The sequence below is a fragment of the Salvelinus sp. IW2-2015 genome, linkage group LG2 (genome assembly GCF_002910315.2).
Source record: "Salvelinus sp. IW2-2015 linkage group LG2, ASM291031v2, whole genome shotgun sequence".
NCBI lineage: Eukaryota > Metazoa > Chordata > Actinopteri > Salmoniformes > Salmonidae > Salvelinus > Salvelinus sp. IW2-2015.
This window is the reverse complement of record NC_036839.1, coordinates 31330036-31353547: the sequence shown is the minus strand read 5'-3', so window position 1 is coordinate 31353547 and position 23512 is coordinate 31330036. Positions and strand designations below refer to the sequence as shown.

Here is a 23512-nt window from a genome sequence, read left to right as displayed (position 1 = left end):
ATTTTACTGTGGATATAGATACTTTTGTACCTGTTTCCTTCAGCATTTTCAAGGTCCTTTACTTTTGTTCTGGGATTGATTTGCACTTTTCGCACCAAAGTACGTTCATCTCTAGGAGACAGAACGCGTCTCCTTCCTGAGCGGTATGACGGCTGCGTGGTCCCATGGTGTTTATACTTGCGTACTATTGTTTGTACAGATGAACGTGGTACCTTCAGGCATTTGTAAATTGCTCCCAAGGATGAACCAGACTTGTGGAGGTCTACATTTTATTTATTTTTTTAGGTCTTGGCTGATTTCTTTAGATTTTCCCATGATGTCAAGCAAAGAGCCACTGAGTTTGAAGGTAGGCCTTGAAATACATCCACAGGTACACCTCCAATTGACTCAAATTATGTCAATTAGCCTATCAGAAGCTTCTAAAGCCATGACATCATGGCTTTAGATTTTCCAAGTTGTTTAAAGGAATTTTCCAAGTTGTTTAAAGGCACTGTCAACTTAGTGTACTTCTGACCCACTGGAATTGTGATACAGTGAATTATAAGTGAAATAATCTGTCTGTAAACAATAGTTGGAAAAATTACTTGTGTCATGCACAAAGTAGATGTTCTAACCGACTTGCCAAAACTATAGTTTGTTAACAAGAAATTTGTGGAGTGGTTGAAAACGAGTTTTAATGACTCCAACCTAAGTGTATGTAAACTTCCGAATTCAACTGTAGTGGGAAGCCTTCCTTGAAGAGTGGAGGTTGTTATAGCAGGGGGGGGGGGCAACTCCATATTAATGCACATGATTTTGGAATGAGACGTTCGATGAGCAGGTGTCCACCTAGTTTTGGTCATGTAGTGTGTGAGTTTGGGTTCGTGTGTTTCTCCTGGACACACATTGGAATTCTGACCTTTTAAACAAAGCAACCCTCCCTCCTCCACCTCCTGCCTCTCTCTCCTTTCATTTCGTTAAGTCTGACTAATAACAACAGGCTGTTTGGAGAGACAACTCCCTGGCTGTCATTGAAAAACCCCTCTGTTACCCATTAAGTCTAGTGACATGAACGTGGGCTTGAGTTTGTGTGGGACCAGGAGTAACAGGCTGGCCTGTAGCTCTGAGATGGACAGAGATGCCCTTATTTGAACTAATTCTCTCCTCTCTCCTCCCTGCAGACACATACTGTACACAGAGTCTCTCACATACCCTTCACTATGGCTGCAAGTTCCAATTTAAACAGTTTTTGAACCTGGTGTTCCTTGGCAGGGTTTGTGCAATATTGGCTCTGATTGGGCTACACACTCACTCACTCACTCACTCACTCACTCACTCACTCACTCACTCACTCACTCAGTGCTGTGACTGTACAGCGTGCATCTCTGTTGATACAGTATGTGTTAATTCCGGACAGATGGGAGGGCGCTTCTCCCTGTTTCTCAAAACACAGCATCTAGATTGTCCTGCTTTTCCTTCTCTGCCTGAAGCGATGGTGTGCAGAGACGGACCAACAAACACCAGAGGTTACTGTGGGAACTGACCTGAGAATCCATATGTGTGTGTGTGAAGGAATGTGTGTGATCTCAGCTCACTCATTTCCCCCCACCCTGATATCCAAACCCTGAATACAGCCTCCAGCTGGGTGTGTTGTGTCAGAGAGAAACTATTCTTTCTGTACGATGGGTGATGGATGTGCTTCAGCCGTGGTGTGGCTGCTGACAAAACCTTGCCAAGAGGGTTCTACATTGTCACGTTACTCAATTACCTGTTCTTTCCTTTTTTTAGAAAAGAGAAAAGGGATATTTCAAGATAACTCTCGCCCCCTTTCTCACCTTTCTCAGCAACATGGCCAATGCCCTGGCCAATGCGATGTGTGAGCGCTGTAAGAGTGGCTTTGCCCCGGCGGAGAAGATCGTCAACAGCAACGGGGAGCTGTACCATGAGGGGTGCTTCGTCTGTGCTCAGTGCTTCCAACAGTTCCCCGAAGGTCTCTTCTATGAGGTGACATTCTCTTACGTTACCCCTGTCACCATCATACCCTCTCTCTCTTCTCTCCCTCTCACCATCATACCCTCTTTCCCTTCTCTCCCTCTCACCATCATACCCTCTCTCCCTTCTCTCCCTCTCACCATCATACCCTCTCTCCCTTCTCTCCCTCTCATCATCATACCCTCTCTCTCTTCTCTCCCTCTCACCATCATTCCCTCTCACCATCATACTGTCTATGCCCTCTCACCATCAGCCCCTCTCTTCTGCTCTACCTCTCCCTCTCACCCATCTCATCCTATACATTGTCCAGCCTGAAATAAACCCTAAGCCCCTTGTCTTAGAGACAATTATTGCATTAGCCTCCCTCCTGTTACAAATTCAATATTAGGTATAGTGTATTAGCTGGATCAACTCCCAAACTCACAGCACTCCGCCCAATGCATTACTGGCCCATTAGAGGCTTGTCTGGCTGGTCAGTGGCCAGCAGAATAGACAGGAGGCCAGACACATCCAGCTGACCCTAGGGATCCCAGAGCTCTTCCCTGAAAGGGAGATCAAAGCCACAGACAGATCTGTAGAGGCACAGGTGTATCTATGAATACCGTATGTTCTAATCAATGACTGGTTCTGATGCTTATGTTCTGTATTGATTGATCCAGAAACACATAGACTGTGACTACTAAAATAAGATGATCATGTATTTTCTGGCTGTAAGACAACAGTTGCCTTCCCGGCAGCCCATCCAGACTACACCTAAACTATATTGAAACTAACTTTTTTTCCTGCAGTTTGAGGGCAGGAAGTACTGCGAGCACGACTTCCAGATGTTGTTTGCTCCCTGCTGCCACCAATGTGGTGAGTACAGGAGCTGCACCTACACAGCAGCATTAGATTAGAGTTTTATGTAGTCACATGCACAGGGTTGCAGATGTAGTTACAGTGTACAGTCAAATTCTTAAGCTCCAACAGTGCAGGTGTGAATGAAACAAAATAATATATATACTACTGTTCAAAAGTTTGAGGTCACTTAGAAATGTCCTTGTTTTTGAAAGAAAAGCACATTTTTTGTCCTTTTAAATCACATCAAATTGATCGGAAATACAGTGTTGACATTGTTAATGTTGTAAATGACTATTGTAGCTGGAAACGGCAGATTTTTTATGGAATATCTACATGGGCGTACAGAGGTCCATTATCAGCAACCATCACTCCTGTGTTCCAATGGCACGTTGTGTTAGCTAATCCAAGTTTCTCATTTTAAAATGGTAATTGACCATTAGAAAACCCTTTTGCAATTATGTTAGCACAGCAGAAAACTGTTGTCCTGATTAAAGAAGCAATAAAACTGGCCTTTAGACTAGTTGAGGCACCGGTGCACAACTGAGCAAGAGGACAACTACATTAGAGTGTCAAGTTTCACAAGTCCTCAACTGGCAGCCTCATTAAATAGTACCCGCAACACCAGTCTCAGCGTCAACAGTGAAGAGGCGACTCCGGGATGCTGGCCTTCTAGGCAGAGTTGCAAAGAAAAAGCCATATCTCAGACTGGCCAATAACAATAAAAGATTAAGATGGGCAAAAGAACACAGACACTGGACAGAGGAACTCTGCCTAGAAGGAACTCTGCCTAGACTTTTTGAACGTGTATGTGTGTGTATGTGTATATATATATATATATATATATATATGTATATATATTACATTACACACATGTTTGTGTTGTGTGAAGGTCATGTTTGGTCTCCTTTTAACCCTGCTTCCTTCACCTTGAGCTCTAGACACAACTGTGTAGACTTCTACCGCCAATAGTTTTTTCTCTCTAAATTAACTAGGGCCGGGACGGTACCAGTATCGCAATATTTTTTTACTTGGCAAAAATGACAACACAAAGCAGACCAAACGTTTTGGTCATTTTAAAAGCCTGCTGTATGTAAAATGGTGTGTGTGCTTTAGCTTGGGGTAAAAATTATGTTTGTTTCCAACATTAGGGCTGTTTTCCAAAAGAAATGTTCCTTTCCACCATACTAACGTTTATTGCCATACTGGTATTGTCCCAGCCCTAACATTAACAGGTGGATATGTGAGTGCACGGGGGATGTTGTAGTCTTGCCAGTGTGTTGTCCCTGACTTCCTTCTTCTCTTCCTCCTCCTCCCAGGGGAGTTTATCATTGGTCGTGTGATCAAGGCGATGAACAACAGCTGGCACCCTGACTGTTTCTGCTGTGACCTCTGCCAGGCCGTACTGGCTGACGTAGGCTTCGTCAAGAACGCCGGCAGGTCAGTCCAGAGACTTGGGCTGTATCATTGATCAGCCATTACTGATCTAACACCAGGGGACAGCAACCTTTCCACTTCATAGCTTTTAGAAAGCAAGGAGAAATCCCACACACTGTTTACACCCCACAATAGTTTTAATGTAGCCAGTAGTGGTGCGTGGGTATAATCACTGGGGAAGCCAGAAGAAAAAGCCATATTAAAACCTGTGTGTTGTGACAATTGTGTTGTTTGCTCTATAACCTGTTAGTTCATATGCCTTGTGACTGTGATATATAGGTCTAAGGCCGAGACAATAAGAAGACACAATGGGAAAATTAATTCAACCATACCTTTGTTTTATCACAAAACTGGAAAGCAACCTCTGTCCAGTGAAGTCCACAAAGCATATTGTATGTAACAAACAGTTACATGAGCTACAGCATGGTCAATTAAGTTAATGTTTCTGACATTTTCAGACCACTAAACGACTATTGATTTAGAACCACAGAGAGTTTCCGCAAGTCGCAAAAAGAACTGGAGCTGCCTTCACTATTCCAGCACCTTTTTAACATCTTATAATCACCTATGCTTAGTCTAATACCATGACAACTAAAATATACAACAAAAATATTTAGCCCAATCAACGTAAGCTAAATATGATGCTGCAGACCATGGTTCTGATTTCTGTGTGTGTGTGTGCGCATTCGTGCAAGTAGAAAAAACATGTTGACTCACCTTACTTGTAGAGAAATGGCAAATGCCATCCTCCTTTCTTTCATGTTGAAGAAACGGTTTATCACTCTGTCATACAGTACACGGTTAATGTTTTTGTTTTCCTAGGCTACCTGGCTAAAGCATTGAATGCAAAGGAAGCCAGCGAGCATTTCAAATCAAATTGTATTTGTCACATGCACCAAATACAACGTGAAATGCTTACTTAAAAGCCATTAACCAACAATGCAGTTCAAGAAATAGTTAAGAAAATATTTACTAAATAAACAAAAGTAAAAAAATATATATTATAAATAAAACAAGAAATTACATATCAATAACGAAGCTATAAACAGGGGGTACCGGTATGGAGTCAATGTGCCGGAGAACAGGTTAGTCGAGGTAATTTGTAAAGTGACTATGCATAGATAATAAACAGCGAGTAGCAGCAGTGTAAAACGGCAGTTTGGATTTTGCTAAACTCCAGTCACATCGCATCGAAGGCATATGTCACTGACAAACTAGTTGTGCATCTCGTTGTGTTGTTGTGCTCCGGTGGCTAGTTAGCTAGCTAAAACTGTTTCCCATGAAAATAAGTTAGGCTGGCGAGCGCTCGCCAGTTAGCTAGTTAACATTAGCCTTCTACATCTAGCTACATATTGAACTTCCATCTTCTTAGGCCAGGGGCACAATTTTTGAATTTATGGTTGGATCAGAATTGATGTTATAATCATTGGCTAGTACAGAGAATTAAGTAAAGCCACAAGTCTAAATCCATATCTTCGTCCATGGCTAATTCGGGAAAGGGCCAATTTTAGCTAGCTAGCCACCGGAGAACAACAACACAACGAAATGGACAACAACACAACAAGATGCACAATAAGTTTCTGTCAGTGACGTATGCCTTCGATGCAATGTGACTGGAGTGAAGCCAAATCCAAACTGGCTTTTTACACTGCTGCTGCTCGCTGTTTATTATCTATGCATAGTCACTTTACAAATGACCTTGAATAACCTGTACCCGGCACATTGACTCGGTACCGTTACACCCTGTATATAGCGTCGTTATTGTGTTGCTTTTTTTTTTAATATGTGAATATTTTCTTAACTCTTTTTCTTGAACTGCATTGTTGGTTAAGGGCTTGTAAGTAAGCATTTCACGGTAAGGTGAGCATTTCACGGTAAGGTGAATACCTGTTGTATTTGGTGCACGTGACATACAATTGGATTGGATTTGAAATGCTCGCTGGCTTCCCTTGCATTCAGTGCTTTGGGCGGCAACAATGTCATACTCTTTTGGACCAGACAGCATCAGATAGATGGCCTACACATACAGAAACAGATGGGCGCTGTTTCGCTCGCTCAGATGCCTTCTCTGGTCAGATACATTGTCTCTTGCGAATTGAAGGATAATTTTGAAACACAGAGACAAAAAAAAACTTATTTTTTTTCTTGGTACATTTTGAGGAAGCCTGGCTTCCCTTGACATCAATGAATACACGCCACTGAATGTAGCAACATAATTTCAGCCTCGGTCAGGCTGATCTCATTCTTTATTAACATGTATCTCTCTCCCTCAGACACCTGTGTCGCCCGTGTCATAACCGTGAGAAGGCCCGTGGTCTGGGGAAGTACATCTGTCAGAAGTGCCACGCTATCATCGAGGAGCAGCCGCTGCTGTTCAAGAACGACCCCTACCACCCCGATCACTTCAACTGCAACAACTGCGGGTACACATGCGAACAATATAGGAACAACCAGTAGTGAAAACATTACCCAATTGTCATACTTGAGTAAAAGTAAAGATACCTTCGTAGAAAATTACTCAAGTAAAAGTGAAAGTCACCCAGTAAAATACTACTAATTATTTGGTTTTAAATCTACTTAAGTATCAAAAGTAAATGTAATAGCTCAAATATACTTATAAATTATTTCAAATTCCTTTTAGTAATCAAACCAAACAGCACAATTATTTTTTCTTTTTTAATTTACGGATAGCCAACGGCACACTCCAACACTCCGGCATCCATTTAGAGATGTTCTCTTGATAAGTGCGTGAATTGGACCATTTTCCTGTCATGCTAAGCATTCAAAATGTAACGAGTACTTTTGGGTGTCAGCAAAAATGTATGAAGTAAAAAGCACATTATTTTATTTAGGAATGTAGTAAAGGAATAGTTGTCAAAAATATATATCGTAAAGTACAGGTACCCCAAAAAACGACTTTAGTACTTTAAAGTATTTTTACTTAAGTACTTTACACCACTTGAAACAACTCCGCAAACTTTATATACAACCACTACACAACCAAAACACAATATTTATACAACCTGCATACAAGCTAAATCACCACACAAACTTAACACACTCACTACACAAACCTAGTGGTCTATATAACCACTAACATATCTTTACTCAACTGCTACACAACCTAGTATAAACAACTTCTACACTAACGTCTATGCAACCTATACACGTACTGTAGCCTGTCAGTGGTAGAAACTCGAGCTGTTATAGACATGGTTTGTTCTCTGTAGCAGTGTGGGACTTCTCCGGGTTGGGTTCACTAGTGTTTACCCTTGTAAAGTCAGCCAAAGGAGAGACGAGAGGGAGGAGGAGCAGGGAGGGAGGAGGAGCAGGGAGGGAGGAGGAGCAGGGAGGGAGGAAGAGAGCAGAGGGAGGAAGAGCAGAGAGGGAGTGAGTGACGATAGAAGAATGATTATCTGAGTAGCTCTTGAGAGGCACCTCCAATCTAACCAAACCTTTCCTGTAAGACTGTCTGTTCTTAAACAAACCTACAGCTGTCAGCCTGTCCCATGCTTGAGGCAGAGGTTGTGATAATGAGTATTCAGTCAGGAAGTCAGTGCAGGCGACTCATTCCCCTATGCATCACTGCCACTGGGTTTGTGTTTTGAATACAGTGCACTTACTATCCCCTAGTAAAGTAGGACTCACCAAGACACAGGGGCACACTGTTGGCAGGATGCTAAACAAAACAAGCATAGTCAGCATCACACACAGACACGCATGCACAAACACACACCAGGGAACACCAGATTAGGCAAGGAGCTGACTCAGTGATGACTCATACTAACACATTGAATATCACAAATTGAGAAGAGAGGTGTGGTCAGCAGCATTCCAATGTTACAATTCTTCACTACTCCGTTACTCAGGGGCTGCAATATCTACTGGTTTTAGATTGTATCACTTGCTTTTAGTCTTAATTTGAGCTATTCTACCTGGGTAACCTGCTGTCTCAGGTCACTAACATTAATTGATTGATCACTGTCGGTATTCAAAACGGAACTAGCTAAAACAATATCTTTGTTCTCTAAAACGATGGAAAAGAGTGAAGTAGTTAGTGATGATGTAATGGTCCCTCCTCTCCCCTATAGTAAGGAGCTGACTGCTGATGCCAGGGAGCTGAAGGGAGAGCTGTACTGCCTGCCCTGCCATGACAAGATGGGTGTTCCCATCTGTGGCGCTTGCAGGAGACCCATCGAGGGCCGCGTGGTCAATGCCATGGGCAAGCAGTGGCACGTCGAGGTATGATGACATCACTCCTACAATATGGACCAATTCAGTAGTGATGGGAAGTTCGGCTCTTTATACTGACTCATCTTTTCAACTTGTTATAAGAACAAATCTTTCGACTCATTTCATTAATTGGATTCAGTAATGCTCAGACCACGCAGGACCCCCTTACCGGCGAACAATGACCTGAAAAACTCAAATGAGAACCATGATTCTACAAGCCGCAACCGGACTATAGTGTGAACAACACTTGGCGAAAGGCAATTACTTGAGTGCGCGAGGGAGATGGGCACAATATCATTCCCGTACTGCAGCAGCCCCTCGGAACGATTCATTCTTGAGTTTGGAAGGCTGTGCATGTTTACAAAGCTGTGTTCATCAAAACACTCAATAATCAATGTATTGCATTAATTCGTGCACAATGCGATCAATTATCAGTTCTACACATGCCTTCTTCTCTATGCTGCCTGCAACATTATCTATTTTCCTGCGCGCACATGATAGACAGTTGTAGTTTGGAGCACATCTCTGGAGCCGCAGGACCGGAGGTGTGTGTATCAATCCTGCTGTAGGAGTCATTGCGGCCAGAAGGTCAAACCAATGGCAAATGAACAAGTTACTCTGAAAAACGAATCATGGCTTTTGAGTCAGTAAAAAGAGTTAAAGAACGAATCGTTCACAAACTGCACATCACTACTTTTCTGAAGGTTGCAATGTTATGGAACAGAACATTTAGATAAAAATGTATTGTATATGATTATAGTATTTTGTAGCCATGACATGATTATTACAAAGCAGAATACTTTATATTCTTCGGTATGCCCTGCTTTCTTTCATTGTCTCTGAATAACTATAATTCCTCAGAACATCAAAGTAGAAATGTTTTCAAGGGAGTTTGTATGTGGAATGAATGTTATTCTAGCCTCCTCTGTGGTATTTCTACCCTGCTCTCATATCATCTCTGTGGTCATGTTTGGACTATCTCAGAATGGAGGACATCCTTCCTCTTTCTTTGCCTCTGCCACTCCTCTATTCATATCTCTGCTGCCTTCTTTCCTCTCTACTTTTCTCCTACTTGCTATCTCCCCTCCCTCCTGCAGCACCATGTGTGTGCTCTGTGTGAACGTCCGTTTCATGGCCACCCGTATTATGAGCGTGGGGACCACACCTACTGTGAAAAACACTTTAACATGGTGAGGGGTTAGTTAGGAGACCTGTTCTGGCTGCACCCTGTCCTGCTCTGTCTGTGCTCCATTCTGCACCCTGGTGGAACCCCCCTCACACACACAAGGCTCCTGTCTGTCTGTAGGGGTGAGTGCTTCACATGGGGGTGCTCCTGCCCTGCTGCTGCCCTCTGAACCCACTAATCTCAGACTAGACTGGTCTGGTCTGACTCTTAATAGGTCTGAACTGAGCTAGACGGAACTGGATTGAGCTGACCTGTGCTGGTCTGTCTGTACTAACCTGTTGTGTTGGGCCATGTTGTGTGTGTTTGCAGCATTTTGTGTGTGCTAAGTGTGAGAAACCCTTCCTGGGCCATCGCCACTACGAACGCAAAGGACTGGCCTACTGTGAGACTCACTACAACCAGGTAATGTAGGGGAAGGCTGCACACAGCCCAAGGAAAGAGAAGTCACACAATCACATCTCTACTCAGTAATTTTATCCAATCCAGGCACTGTATTCTATTTATCTTTGAACAAATCATTGAACATGAATATGAGCCTGAGGAGAATGATTGCATCTTGCTGTATGTAATGTGAATGAGACCTCCAGTCTTGTTTAGTTCTATGGGGCCATCTAGTGGTAGATGTATAAATGTACAGTATTTATCTCTATATTATTGGTACTGATGCATCAAAATACTGTAGACATTTAAGTAAATTGCATGGTTCTATTGAAAACACAGTAAAGAAATTGTCATTTGTAAACAAGTGATTTGTGAGGCCTTTGACTCCTCCCCTCTTCTACAGCTCTTTGGAGATGTCTGCTACCACTGCAACCGTGTCATTGAGGGTGATGGTAGGATATTATATTTCATAATCTAATATTGTCATATTAAAAATATTGTATGTCATGTTAGTGTATGCATTACTTGTTATGAAGTGCGTGTTTGTGTTGTGTGTTCCAGTGGTGTCAGCCCTGAACAAAGCATGGTGTGTGAACTGCTTCTCCTGCGCCACCTGCAACACCAAGCTCACCCTAAAGTAAGTCAGGCTGACTGTGTTAACACAGCAAAAACATCCTGTGATCCCACTGTTAGATTCTAAATAACATAGTAAATCTCAAACCAAGTTCATTCATCCACTGGGTCACACAGCTGCATAAGACAAATACATGTTTCCACCAGCACCAGCAAGTATATATACTCTCCTTTAGGCGGAGTCCCCTGCTTTTCTCTGAACACTACATCTTTGTTGCTAGGCAGGAAGTTAAGGGATGTGGGTAATAAACTGTTCCTTCTCCCTTCATATGACCTGACCTCGGCCCACCAGCTAATCCACAGCTACCCTTATTAGTGACCGCAACCATGTGATTGCCTTTTCCCTTACTTAGTAACGTTCCAGGCCCATGGCTCTTATCCAGTCTCCATTGACACCACCATATACATTCCTCATACATGTAACCATTAACTTCTAGTATAGCAAGTATTTCAAACTAGAACCCAACACCACACAGTCTAAAACCATGTAAGACAATTTTTAGACTGTAGGGTTTCTGAAGCATTAGCACTGTCCTTTTCTGTCTCTCATCTGTCTCTACTATACCTGTTACACTGTACCTATAGCTTTTCCACCTACCTGTGTATTCCTATATTCTCTCTGTCCCTTTGTTTCACTTGTCCCTGTTTGTCTGTCCATGTCCTTCCTCCTCCTCCTCTCCTCCTCCCTCCTGGTCCTACCAGGGATAAGTTTGTAGAGGTGGATCTGAAGCCTGTGTGTAAACACTGCTACGAGCGCCTGCCAGACGACATGAAGCGCCGTCTTGCCAAACAAGAAAAAGAAAAGAAGAAGAAAATGCCCATGTGTCTGTAAACCCCTGTCCTTCCTTTCTCCTCACTTCCACTTTCCATTCATTGGTTAGTTTTCGTCTCCTTTCATTCTCTTTTTCATGTGTTGTGATTTTACTTTTTATGGTTTCATGTTTCCTATCTGTTTTTCATTCGTCCATTCTGACAAGTCAGTTGAAGGTTTTAGACACAGAGATCAAATATGTGTTAAACAATAACTTTGAATCGCATTTTTGATTACAGCACTTTCACCATCACTGTAATTTATCATTTTTAGAGTAAGAACAATCAACAGAAGTAGAAATTAGCTACAGATCATAAATAATTACCGGTACAGGTTGGTAAAATCGCCTAAGCTGTTCTTTGCGTCAGTTCCGGTTTCCCGTGCAATGTTGACCATATTTAGAAACTCTGCAGGAAATGGTTATTCTATATGGCCAGACACACTCTTGGTTTAACGTAATGCTGTAATAATCCGACCAGAAGTTCTCTCTGATCAGCTGGTCGAGGCTAGAGGCATGTACAGTACGGTAGTGTGTATTTCCTCAGATCAGTGTAAAGATAAGGCTTTGTTCACCAGTTCCTGGTTTATGGTTAAAACACTAATCCTTTCCTGTCTCTGTGTACTGGATGTTTGACTTGCTGTCTGATTTTTTTCAGACGCCAATGTGTTTCACATGTGCTCTCCCTGCTAAAGCCTAAACACTAGAGTTGAATATGTAGAATGTAGAGTTGAATATGCTCAAAGGACATCTTTCCAGGAGCAAGAGGGAGAGGGGGAAAGAACATGAGGGTGTAGAATTGGAAGAGAGGGAGCAGGAGAGAAAGTAGTGCTAGAGTGTAGGACTCTTTATTTCACCTTCACCTCTTGATATAGATCAATGAAAGTCAGAACCCTGCTCATACAGTATCTTTGTCTCTCCCTTACAGGAACAAGTTTGTGGAGTTTGACATGAAGCCGGTGTGTAAGAAGTGTTACGAGAAGTTTCCTCTGGAACTTAAGAAGAGGCTGAAGAAGCTGGCGGAGACAGTGGCCCGGAAGTAGACCGAGACAGACCCAGACAGACAGACAGACCCAGACAGACAGACAGACCCAGACAGACAGACAGGACAGACAGACAGCGACCCAGCGACAGAAGACCCAGACAGACCCGCAAGACAGACAGACAGACCCAGACAGACAGACAGACCGACCCAGACAGACAGACAGACAGACCAACCAGACAGACAGACAGACCGACCCAGGACAGACACAGACAGACAGACCCAGACAGACAGACAGACAGAACAGACAGACGACAGACAGACAGACAGACAGACAGACAGACAGACAGGACAGACAGACAGACAGACCAGACAGACAGACCAGACAGACAGGAGACCAACCCAGAAACAGACAGACCGACCCAGACAGACCCAGACAGAACAAGACAGACAGACCCAGACAGGACAGACAGACAGACCAGACAGACAGACAGACCAACCCAGACAGACAGACAAGACGACAGGCCCAGACAGACACAGACAGACCGACCCAGACAGACCGACCCAGACAGACGACCAGACGACAGACAGACAGACAGACAGACAGACAGACAGACAGACAGAAGACAGACAGACAGACAGACAGACAGACCCAGACAGACAGACAGACAGACCCAGACAGAAGACAGACAAGAGACAGACCCAGACAGACAGACAGACCGACCCAGACAGACAACAGACGGACCCAAGACAGACAGACAAGACAGACCCAGACAGACAGACAGACAGACAAAGACAGACCGACCCAGACAGGACAGACAGGAGCAGACCCAGACAGACAGACAGACCCAGACCCAGACACGACAGACAGACAGACCGCCAACAGACCAGACAGACAGACAGACCAGAGACCCAGACAGGACAGACAGAGACAGACCCAGACAGACAGACAGACACGACCCAGACAGACAGACCAGACAGGACCCAGACCAGACAGACAGGACGACCCAGACAGACAGACAAGACAGACCAGACAGACAGACAGACAGACCCAGACAGACAGACAGAACAGACAGACGACCCAGACAGACAGACAGACAGACCCAGACAGACAGAACAGACAGACCGACCCAGACAGACAGACAGACCAGACCCAGACAGACAGACAGGACAGACAGACCAGACAGACAGACAGACAGGACCAGGACCGACCCAGACAGACAGACAGACCGACCAGACAGACAGACAGACCGACCCAGACAGACAGACAGACAGACCAGACAGACAGACCAGACCAGGACAGACAGACAGACCCGACAGACAGACAACAGACCCAACAGACAGACAGACGACGACCCAGACAGACAGACAGACAGACCGACAGACAGACAGACAGACAGACCCAGACAGACAGACAGACCAGACCAGACAAGGACAGACAGACCGAAACAGACAGACAGACAGACAGACCCAGACAGACAGACAGACAGACCCAGACAGACAGAACAGACAGACAGACCGACCAGACAGAGAGCAGACAATGCCGACCGACCGACCGTGAACAGACAAGAGACAGAACAGACCGCTAGTCTCTAAGACACGACCAGATCAACGATCGCACAGACATGAACACGACCAAGACAGGACAGAAGACAGACACGACCACAGTAGCAGTACAGACAGATAACCACAGAGAAGCCAGAATCGACAGTACCACGGCACAGACCTACCAAGATCTATCTCGACCATACCCGACGCCAGGACTGACAGATCTAAGCAATCTCCTAACCAGAAGACAGCATTACAGACAGTGAACAATGACAAGCACCGTATCCGCATGCCCGAAGCTGATCAGACCAGACTCCGAGACAGGACAGACAGGAACAGGGGAGACGAGGAAACCAATATCCCACATGACAAGACAGGACTCAGACACAGAACCAGACCCCAGCATCTAGGACAGACAAGACCGACCAAGATACAGACAGAAACAGACTCATGACTGTGAGACCCAGAGTCGTAGCTAGCGCGAACAGACGAGATACAGACCAGACCGACAGACAGACCCGCACCCAAGACATGACCCATGCAACAGCCAGAGCACGACAAGAGCCAGTGACCCGAGGTAAAGCAGAGAGCTCAGAGCAAGACCGAAGCGCGGAGCCCCCAGACACTGACGCACCTATGTCATCTATGACAATCAGAGCCGGGCCACCGAGCACAGAAACACAGGCACAGGAGACTCTCGAGAGCGCAGTACAGAGACTATGACAGAGAGCAGAGCCGACCGCAGACACAGAGCAGAGCAGACAGGACGAGACAGACAAGCAGACCGACCCAGAAGACAGACCAGACCGACCCAGACAGACAGACAGAACAGGAGCAGACCGATCCCGAGCAGACAGATCAGACAGAGTCCGACCCAGAAAGACAGACAGACAGACAGACCGACCGACAGACCGACAAGACCATGACGCACCCAAAGACAGTACAGACAGACAGAGCAGACAGCACACTGATGCCAGAATCACGAGACAGACCGACTCTATCGATATGGTAAACAGAAACAGAACGACACGAACGAGAATGCGGTCCTGCAATACCTTTATATATCCTCTACTTTGAGTCTCGAGGACTCAGACTAGAGCAGACCGACCCAGAGCTGAGTAGCGAGGAGCGAGTCCGAGCCAGAACCAGGACTGCCCATTAGCGCCACCGAGACCGACAGATACAGAGACAGACAAGACCCACTGATCAGACACATATTCTCAAGTATCTGCGACAGACCCAGACAGACGGACAGTAACGAACAACATGCAGCAGACAGGGACCCATGTAACCAGAGTAGCGCGAGCCCACGTGAGGCGAGAACAGGACGAAGAGGAACCCGACAGCAGACAAGACACGAGGCAACCAGCAGCCCAGACAGACAGAGCAAGACAAGAGGCCTGACACGCAGAACTAAGACCAAAGACGAGGCAGAGCACGACCCAAGGAGCAGACAGACAGACAAGACCCCGCCCACGCCAGATCACCCGACCCGCGGCCCGCCCAGCCGCGGCACGAACAGAGCGCCGGCAACCGCCGCGCCGCCACGCACACGGCCCGCGACCGGACCGCCGAGCCCGCCGCCCGCCCTCACCGCCGCAGGCCCGGCGCCGGCGCACGGCCCCGCACCGCCCCGCGCCGAACCGAACCGCCCAGCCACCGCACCCCGCCCGCCCGCCGCCCGCGCCACAACCGCCCGCCGCCCGCCCGCGACCAGCCCGACCCGAGCACCCCGCCCGGCCCGAGCGCGCGCGCCCCGCCAGACAGCCAGCCGCACGGCACCAGCCCACGACCCGCCCGCCCGACCCGCCCACCAGCCGCCAGCCGCCGCACACGCGCCCCGACCGCCCGGGCCCGCCCCCCCCAGCCGCCCGACCCGACCCGACCCGCCCGACCGGCGCCCGCCCGCCACGCCGGCCCGCCGGCCCGCCCACACGCCGCCGCCACACACGCCGCACCGCCCGACAGCCCGCCCGCCGCGACAGCCCGCCCGACCCGCCCGCCGCCCACGCACCCGACCCGCCCGCACCGACCCGCCCGCCCGCGCCTGCCGCCCGCCCGCCAGCGAACACTGACCCAGCGGCCATGCCCACGCGACCCGCCCAGACGCGGACCCTGGACCCGCGACCTGCCCGCAGCCGACGCCGCGGCCTGCCACGCGCAACCGCCCAGCACCACGGACCGAAAAGCGCTCATACGTACACCACCTGCCTGCTAACAGCCATGGACCCCCCGTGGCATCTCCCTCCAGCCTGCTATCTGCGCCCCACAATATGCGCATCATATTAGTTCATTGACATGGTCCGGATTAGAGCTTAAGGGTTACCGTTACACATGTTGTTGGTGCCTACCACTTGACCGTTCCTATCCTCATCTTATCCATGCATTTGGCCCACCATAATGCCCCGACCCTGCGCCGCGGCGCCGCCCATCCCACCGACCGAACGTCCCGCCCCTCCGGTGCCTTTGATCGCCCGCAAACCATCTTCCTCTTTCTCTAGAAAGACTGAACCTGCACTACTCCATCTCAATTCCTTGATTCTTATATCACACTCATCACTTGCCCTTTACCCCCCCCACCCTATGTTAGCTTTCGGTCCTGCCGCTCACAGTCGTACACTATAGTAACTATCCTACCTCCAGCCTCCAGTCGTCTATACCGCGCGGTTAGTTCCTGACACCGTGTGACTGGTTACTGTTTTTACGGCAAAAACAAATTCCCCCTAATCACTTTCTACCTTGTCCTGCCCACCACGTATTATCGCCGCACCGCCCGAGGACCACCACAACACCCCCCCACCACCCCCCCCTGGGGGGCTCTGTTCCTGCTGCTTCCCTCTCCTCCCCTTCCTGTGCCGCCGCCGGGGTGCCTCTCCGCTCCCGTCCCCCGTTTGGCCCCCCCTCCTCCTTCCCCTGTGTTTCTTTCTTGTCCTACTTTTCTCCCTGGTCGCTTCCTCGGTCCCGTCCTCCGCCCTGCCCTCCCCCCCTGGCCTTCATGTTCGTCCCCCCCCCGTGTTCCCCCCCTCCCCCTCCTCTTTGCGCTTCTTCCCCGTCGCCCCCTATGGCCTGCCTGGCCGCTTTGCCCCTCTTGCCCTTCTCTCCCCGCTTTCCTACGAGACACAACCCCCACCACAACACACACGAACACGACCACCACACCCCAAAACAACACCCCACCACACCGAACAAACAACAACACCCAAACAAACAAACAGCAACACCCGCACCAGGCCACAGCAACGACCAACAACAAAGAACCAACACACCACACACAAACAAGAACGACCATCAACGAAGAACAAGAAACAACAAACCACCACCCCACCGGCACAAACACACCGCCAGCCGGGACAGGCCGGCCACAGACGCACCGCAACCAAAACGGCGGCAAGCAGCAGCAAGAACCAAAAGCAAACCAAAGACACACAGACAGAAAAACAGCCGAGAGCCCACAGAAACCCAGCAAACGGGAGCGAAGACCGCGCGCGACAAACAGGAACAGCCCCCCACCCCACCCAAAACACAACCACAGCAAGGCAGCGCCAGGCCAGACAAGCGCCCGCCAGCAAACAACCGGCCCCGCGCCCCGCAGCAGGACCCCAGGAAAAAAGGCAAAAAAAGCAAGGAGGAAGCGGGACAACGGGGCGCCCCGCAGCGACCAAACAAGCAAAATCAAAGCGACAACGCAACACAGAGAGAGGCAACCCCAGCAAAAACCCCCACACAATCACAGCGGACCGGACACACGAGGTGCAACCACTACAAAAAAAAAAAAAAAGGCCCCAAAAGCGAAAAACAAACAGAACGAGGCGACCGGAAAACAGCAATGCAGCAACAACGGCACCCCACCAAACGCGCGCGGCGCCGCGCGCACGACCAGCAGCGCAGCACCGGCAACAGCCCCGCGAGCCAACCACAACCCAAGAACGGAAGGCAGCACACGGCAAGAGGGCGCAGGACAAGGAACAGCCGGGAAACCAAAACGAGCCAAAAAAGACAAGAGGAAGGCAAACAAAAAAGAAAAAGCACAAAGAAGAAGACAAAAACGAACAAGAAAAACAAGCCAAAGGCCAAACGACAAACGGGCCAGAAAACGGCCGAGCAAAAAAGAAAAAAGACAACACAAGAAAAAAAAAACAAGAAACAAAAAAAAAAAGAGAAAAGAAAAAGAAAAGAAAAAACAAAAGAAAAAAAAAAAGAAAAAAAAAGAAAGACAAAAAGACAGAAAAAAAAGAAAAGAAGAGAAGAAAAAACAAAAGCACAAAGAGAAGAGGAAGACAAAGGAAAGAAGAACCTAAAAACAAAGCACCAGAGCAAAAGACGAGCAGCACGAAAAACACGAGGAGACAGGAGAAAAGAACCGAGAAACAGCGAGAAACAACGACGAAGAGAAAAAAGCACCGAACAAAAGACAAACGAAAAATGAGGAAATGCTTATCCACAACAGTTCTTAAAGGAGTTGCATGGTTAAAACGGAATGATATGGAATTTATGCCAAAATGTCAAAACTCTTCCCACCCTGCATACCGGTAAGCTAAATCAAGACATGCCAAGTATTTGAAAGTATCTAATGTATGTACACGCTTTTTGAGCCAGATCTGCTAAACAGCTTCTGAGCAGAGAATTAGCTCCATCCCAGCAGTTGAGGTCAGATAGAGCAAGTCAAATTTCGTAGACCAAGAGGTTGTGTACATTTTTCAGGATGTATTGAAATATTCAAAGGTGTCACCTTTTCAGTACTCATGTGTATGCATATTCATATAGAGCTTTTTGTGTGTCCACAACATTGAGTGTGGTGTATATTGTTCTATTCATATTATTTCACAATTGTCACATTTCCTTTGCTGCTTTATCACACAGACAAGTAAAAATCGTCAAGACATTATGTCACTGAAGGGTGTTTGGTAAACTGTTGGATAACAGATGTTGTACGTTTTGACAAGTATTTTCAGAAAAACAATAACCCACTATTTATCAAACAGTAATGGAATCAAACTAATATCTGGAAATACTTTCTCCATTCTTCTATCATTATACATGTATCATTAAGTGTATTGCAAAGACCTGGGAACATACACAGATACAAGAACCATTCCATTGATTTAGGATCTGCTTGTAACTGCCAATGTTAATTTTTCCTTTTACTTTAGATGAAAGTGCCAGATGATGAGTACTGTAAGATGGTGTGAAGTGTGTTTTTTCCTAGGTGTATATAAGCTCAGCTATCCTCTTATGGCAGTGTGACTTCTAATCTAGATGCTCATAAGGAAGTACAGAACTGCCAGTTAGAGAGAAAAGCATCATATCCTTGTTGAAAACATGAACTTTGTTGAGTTTAAGTTTGCCGGCCGTGTTAAACTTTACTTGGAAGAAATGTGTTTTGCATATACATTTCACATTCCACTGCTAAATGGAATTTTAAAACCCTATGTTATTCCTCTGCCGTACTACAATATAATATGCCAGCTTACATTCAAAGCCTTGATTAGTGTTCGCCTTTGCATGTTTTACTTTAATTTTGGTTTGTTTTTAGATGTCATCATATTCAACTTATTGACTTCTGAATAATAAAAAATCCTTCTACATGTTTTCTTTGTGCATTTGATGTTTTAAAAAAAGTATTTTCTTAATTTCAGGAATTCTGAATGTCTGTCTGAAAAACGCATGCGAAATCAAATATGACCATCACATCAGATTCCACAGTAATTATTTTTATTTAACCTTTATTTAACTAGGCCAAGTCCGTTAAGAACACATTCTATTTTACAATGGCGCCTACATCGGCCATTATGGGACTCCCAATCACGGCCGTTGTGATACAGCCTGGATAACTACAGCCTACTAACGCGATTATTTGTGCAATAACTAAAACAGATTGCATCTTTGCTATAATGAAGTATAGGCTATTGTATTTGTATTCAATATACTGATCCAGCCTTCGGCTAGTACACGTTCATTTTTCAAATGTGATTGGCTTAAGTCTCGACCAATCACAGCTCGTGGTTGGAATCTGCACCACGTGAGTACCGCTTGCCATTTGACGTTCTCATGGCAAGAGTGGAGAATTAGGATTCCTGCCGATTTTGTCATTCTGTGCAATTCTAGTTTGAAAAACAAGAAAAATACGCTTTACACAGCCATGCGGCGAAGTAAGGCCGAATGTGGAACGCTATATTTATTCAGTACAGAGTTCCTCTCCTTCACTCAAAGAGTGAGTCCCAACCGCTTACATTCATCCTGCGTTGTATTAGCTAGCTAAGCTAACGGCCATGATGGCCTGGTATGATAACTAGCAGTACTGCAAGCATTGAAAGTAACTAGCTAGCCACAGACTAAATCTGAAAACAACAACAAGTAGCTAACAGATCCTTCATTTTTGGATTGCTAACTAACGGTTCGCTAACTACGCTGGGAAATGTGGACACTTTCTCAAGTTCATCCATCGTAATGAAGAATTCCGTGTTGTGAAAACGCGCGGGCAGCAGGGCTGGCTATATTTTGAACATCTCATGCCCTTTTATTAGTTGTTGTTCACTCTTTCCTATGAAGATAGCCATGATCGCCTTTTTTATTTTATTTTTATTATTTTTTTATTCCTAGTTAGCTAGTCGGATCCATTCAAATATTAAAATTGCTAAACTAGCTTGTAGAATCTTCAGGAAGCGAGGACGATTTTCGTATGTATATAGGCAACTAAGTTAGTTGGCTACCTAAGTTTTTAGTGTACTTAAAATACAATAGGTAACCATGTCTTAAGTAGTTAGCTAACTAGCTGTTGTACTATATATGAGTTTAACCCTATTTTTAAACTAGGGCCTTCATATGTTCTCTTACCACAGAAAACAATACAAAGGATTTTATTTGCTAAATTAGACTTCGAGGCTAAGGAGTATGAACTTGCTCTAAAAGCGTATTTTGCCTTGAACATATTGACATATTGAAGTGTGTATCTCAGTCTGTTGTGTGTGTAGTTCAGAATGTCTGGTCCCCTCTTTATAGACATGTTCGAATATTTTTTTTTCTTTGGGGAACGGTGGGGCCCGAGGGGAGGAAGGGAAAAGATCCCCAAAAGCAAAAAAAACCCACCCCCAAGTCCTGGGCCAGCTTATAGAGGGAAGGAGATAATCAACAAGCGCGTAGGATGTTACAAGGCAAGCTGATATTCCTGCCAGTTGCTCACTTACTGGAGTAATGTATATAGTATCCTATTAGTCTGTCCATTAGGCTTTGTTCCGTCATCCAGTTTATTAAATTTATTTGTTTGAAAGGAAACAGCTAAATAAATGGGGTGGTGGTTTGGAAATTATTACATTGATAGAAGTCATACCTTATCTGTAATATTAAAAGCTAGATCCCTAAAAAAAAGTCTGCTATGCCATTGCAAACCTAACGATCTGACAGTGTTAAAGATGCAATTAAAGTCTTTTTGTATGTGTGCCAGCGGTCTCGTGGACCTGAAACCAGCCAGGGGGACCTGGTTTTGAGGTGCTGAGGCTGCTGGTCAGGTAAGACAGAAGAGAGACAGCAGAGGCAGCAGTTCTGGATGGAGAAAGCTGCCAAGTTGTTGCCTTGCAAATCCTGCCTGTCTTCAACCTCAAGGTAAGAACTATAACACAGTATTGATTTCCTGTATTAATAGCTTTTTGGGCTTTTTTTTTTTTTTTTTTTTGTGTGGCTAAACCTTGAAATAGTGTTGTTCAAGGTTAATTGGACTGCCTGCATTGTGACTGGCAGGATTGTTTAGAAACTGACACAGGGTGACATAAGATCACTACCTGCCTGTGGAGTTGTCAGCTGTTTGATGCATATGCCCTTCCTCGCCCTCTCTCTCCTGCTCAGGGAACAGTTGTTGAGCAGCAGAACTGGGTCCCGAGGGGACTAGAAAACGTCTGTTAAAAAATATCAGCTGTTTTAAAAAAAAGCTGCCTCTTTAACCAATCCTTGCCAACTCTCCTTCTACCCCCTATAGGAGCGGGCTACTGAATCGACGGGGCCAGCAGGGACGCGAACCAGTTGTTTGGACTGCTGCAGCAGAGCTTGGCTATGAGACCTGGCAGATGCCCATATCAACATAAAGCTGGTCAGCTTTCTCCTCTGATGGCAGGCTGGAGGAGGCTTGTCAAACACTGTCTGGCTACAAGAGAAGAGAGGGCCTGCTTTTAGATCCAGTTTTTTTTTGGAACTGGTACCTCTTACTGTGGCTTACACACTCTACAGGTCAGCAGGATGCTCACAAAAAATTACAATATAACAACTATGGAATTACATGTACAATGTAAAGTGCTTATTTGTGTTCTCGGGATTTCTAGCCCAGCCAGTGGTTTCATCCAATGAGCAAGATGATTAAAGACATCTGCAGAGAGAAGCTACTTTTGGCCCACTGCAGCCTGCTGAGAACTGACCCTGTCGGGGAAAAGGACTGCAGCCTAGCATCAAGGCCCTCGGGAGGTGTGGTTTGTTCAGAACCAGCTAGGGCAGGGAAAACGTGACTGCTGGTACTTGGCTAAGGTAATCCATGCTTAGATTCTACCACAGAGGTTTGGTCCACTCTGTAGAGTCCTACTAGATTTAGTAGCAGTGTGTGCGTTGTTGTACCTGGATTAACACCTGTTCTCGTTCTGTGTAGTTTTGGACTGTGCGATGCAGGGCCTGAAGAAGACAGCGGCAGTTGTAACAGATGAATCTGTCTGAGGTCTATGCCGGAGATGACGGGGACATCTGTACCTGCATTGCTGGCACTCTGCTGGCTGAAGATGCTCAGGAAAAAGAACAGCATGGAGGGCTGTCATTGACCTTGGCTGCGTCTCTGCTATTCTACTGGCTTTACCAGGTCAATGCACACAAACTAGAAGCTTTGTATTTAGCAAATGACCACGTGGCTTCATGTTTTGTATCCAAACTTCTTTTCAATTCGTCCTATTTAGTCCCGGGACCCGAAGATCAAGGCGACTAAAGGGACCAGTTTTCCTCAGCATCTGGAGCTGCTGGCCAGTGAAAGACAGAGCCAGGCGGGACACATGCTGCTTAAACCTCAACCCTGACACTCATAACCTTTGCAGAGAGTGTGGAGGCGTTCGGTAACCGTTAGTGGTCAGGGCGCTCTGTCTGAGCATTTTGTTTGGCTCAGGCATCTGGCCGGTACTTCCGTCATCGCAAACGACGACATCCGCTCCATCAACACACACAGGCGCTCCAGCGAATTATCTGACCTCATCAAACAGGACAACGGTATGATGTTGTGTGGGTCTTACACAAACAGGAGAAGAGCTGATCTCACAAGTTCCCTGTTGTAACCCTGCTCCTCTCCTGTCTTCAGGCTCACATCCAGCTCAAAGAGGGGACCTTCCAGCAGCTGTGTTGGGCTGGGTCTCCAGTGGTCTTCTCATGGCCCAGAGGCCTGCTCTGAGGGACTGGCTCAAACAGCTGTTCCCCAGGCTCATCCAGGAAGACCTCCAAAAACTGGACACCAACACACCTAGAGTCCATCTTGCCTGC

The 23512-nt window shown here is 46.3% G+C and overlaps 2 protein-coding genes across 8 annotated transcripts in view; both read left to right on the top strand.

Annotated features, from left to right (window-relative positions):
• LOC111978180 (LIM and senescent cell antigen-like-containing domain protein 1) overlaps positions 1-12549 on the top strand; it is a 31374-nt gene extending 18825 nt beyond the window's left edge. For 5 of the 7 annotated variants that reach the window (XM_024008146.2, XM_024008128.2, XM_024008136.2 and 2 more), the window contains exons 2-11: positions 1824-1983; positions 2760-2826; positions 4128-4248; positions 6519-6668; positions 8337-8487; positions 9974-10066; positions 10449-10497; positions 10607-10682; positions 11381-11554; positions 12416-12549. In XM_024008146.2, coding sequence (XP_023863914.1) covers positions 1824-1983; positions 2760-2826; positions 4128-4248; positions 6519-6668; positions 8337-8487; positions 9974-10066; positions 10449-10497; positions 10607-10682; positions 11381-11510 — 997 coding nt within the window. In that variant the 3' untranslated portion in view covers positions 11511-11554; positions 12416-12549. Of the gene's footprint in view, positions 1-1823; positions 1984-2759; positions 2827-4127; positions 4249-6518; positions 6669-8336; positions 8488-9575; positions 9669-9973; positions 10067-10448; positions 10498-10606; positions 10683-11380; positions 11555-12415 lie in introns of all 7 variants that reach the window. The other 2 variants (XM_024008104.2, XM_024008112.2) reach the window with 2 other exon arrangements.
• A 2734-nt stretch (positions 12550-15283) lies between these two features.
• Positions 15284-16235, top strand: LOC139028556 (uncharacterized). The gene is made up of 2 exons (XM_070446313.1): positions 15284-15378; positions 15500-16235. The coding sequence occupies exons 1-2, from the start codon at positions 15284-15286 to the stop codon at positions 16233-16235; spliced, it is 831 nt and encodes a 276-aa protein (XP_070302414.1).
• The last annotated feature ends 7277 nt before the right edge of the window (positions 16236-23512 follow it).

What these genes read in the sequence shown, in the direction of transcription:
- LOC139028556 (XM_070446313.1), top strand. Translation starts at nt 15,284, where the DNA reads ATGCAGCAGACAGGGACCCATGTAACCAGAGTAGCGCGAGCCCACGTG. An exon ending in GACAGCAGACAAGACACGAG is followed by an intron (nt 15,379 to 15,499) that starts GCAACCAGCAGC and finishes CGCCCACGCCAG; the next exon opens with ATCACCCGACCCGCGGCCCG.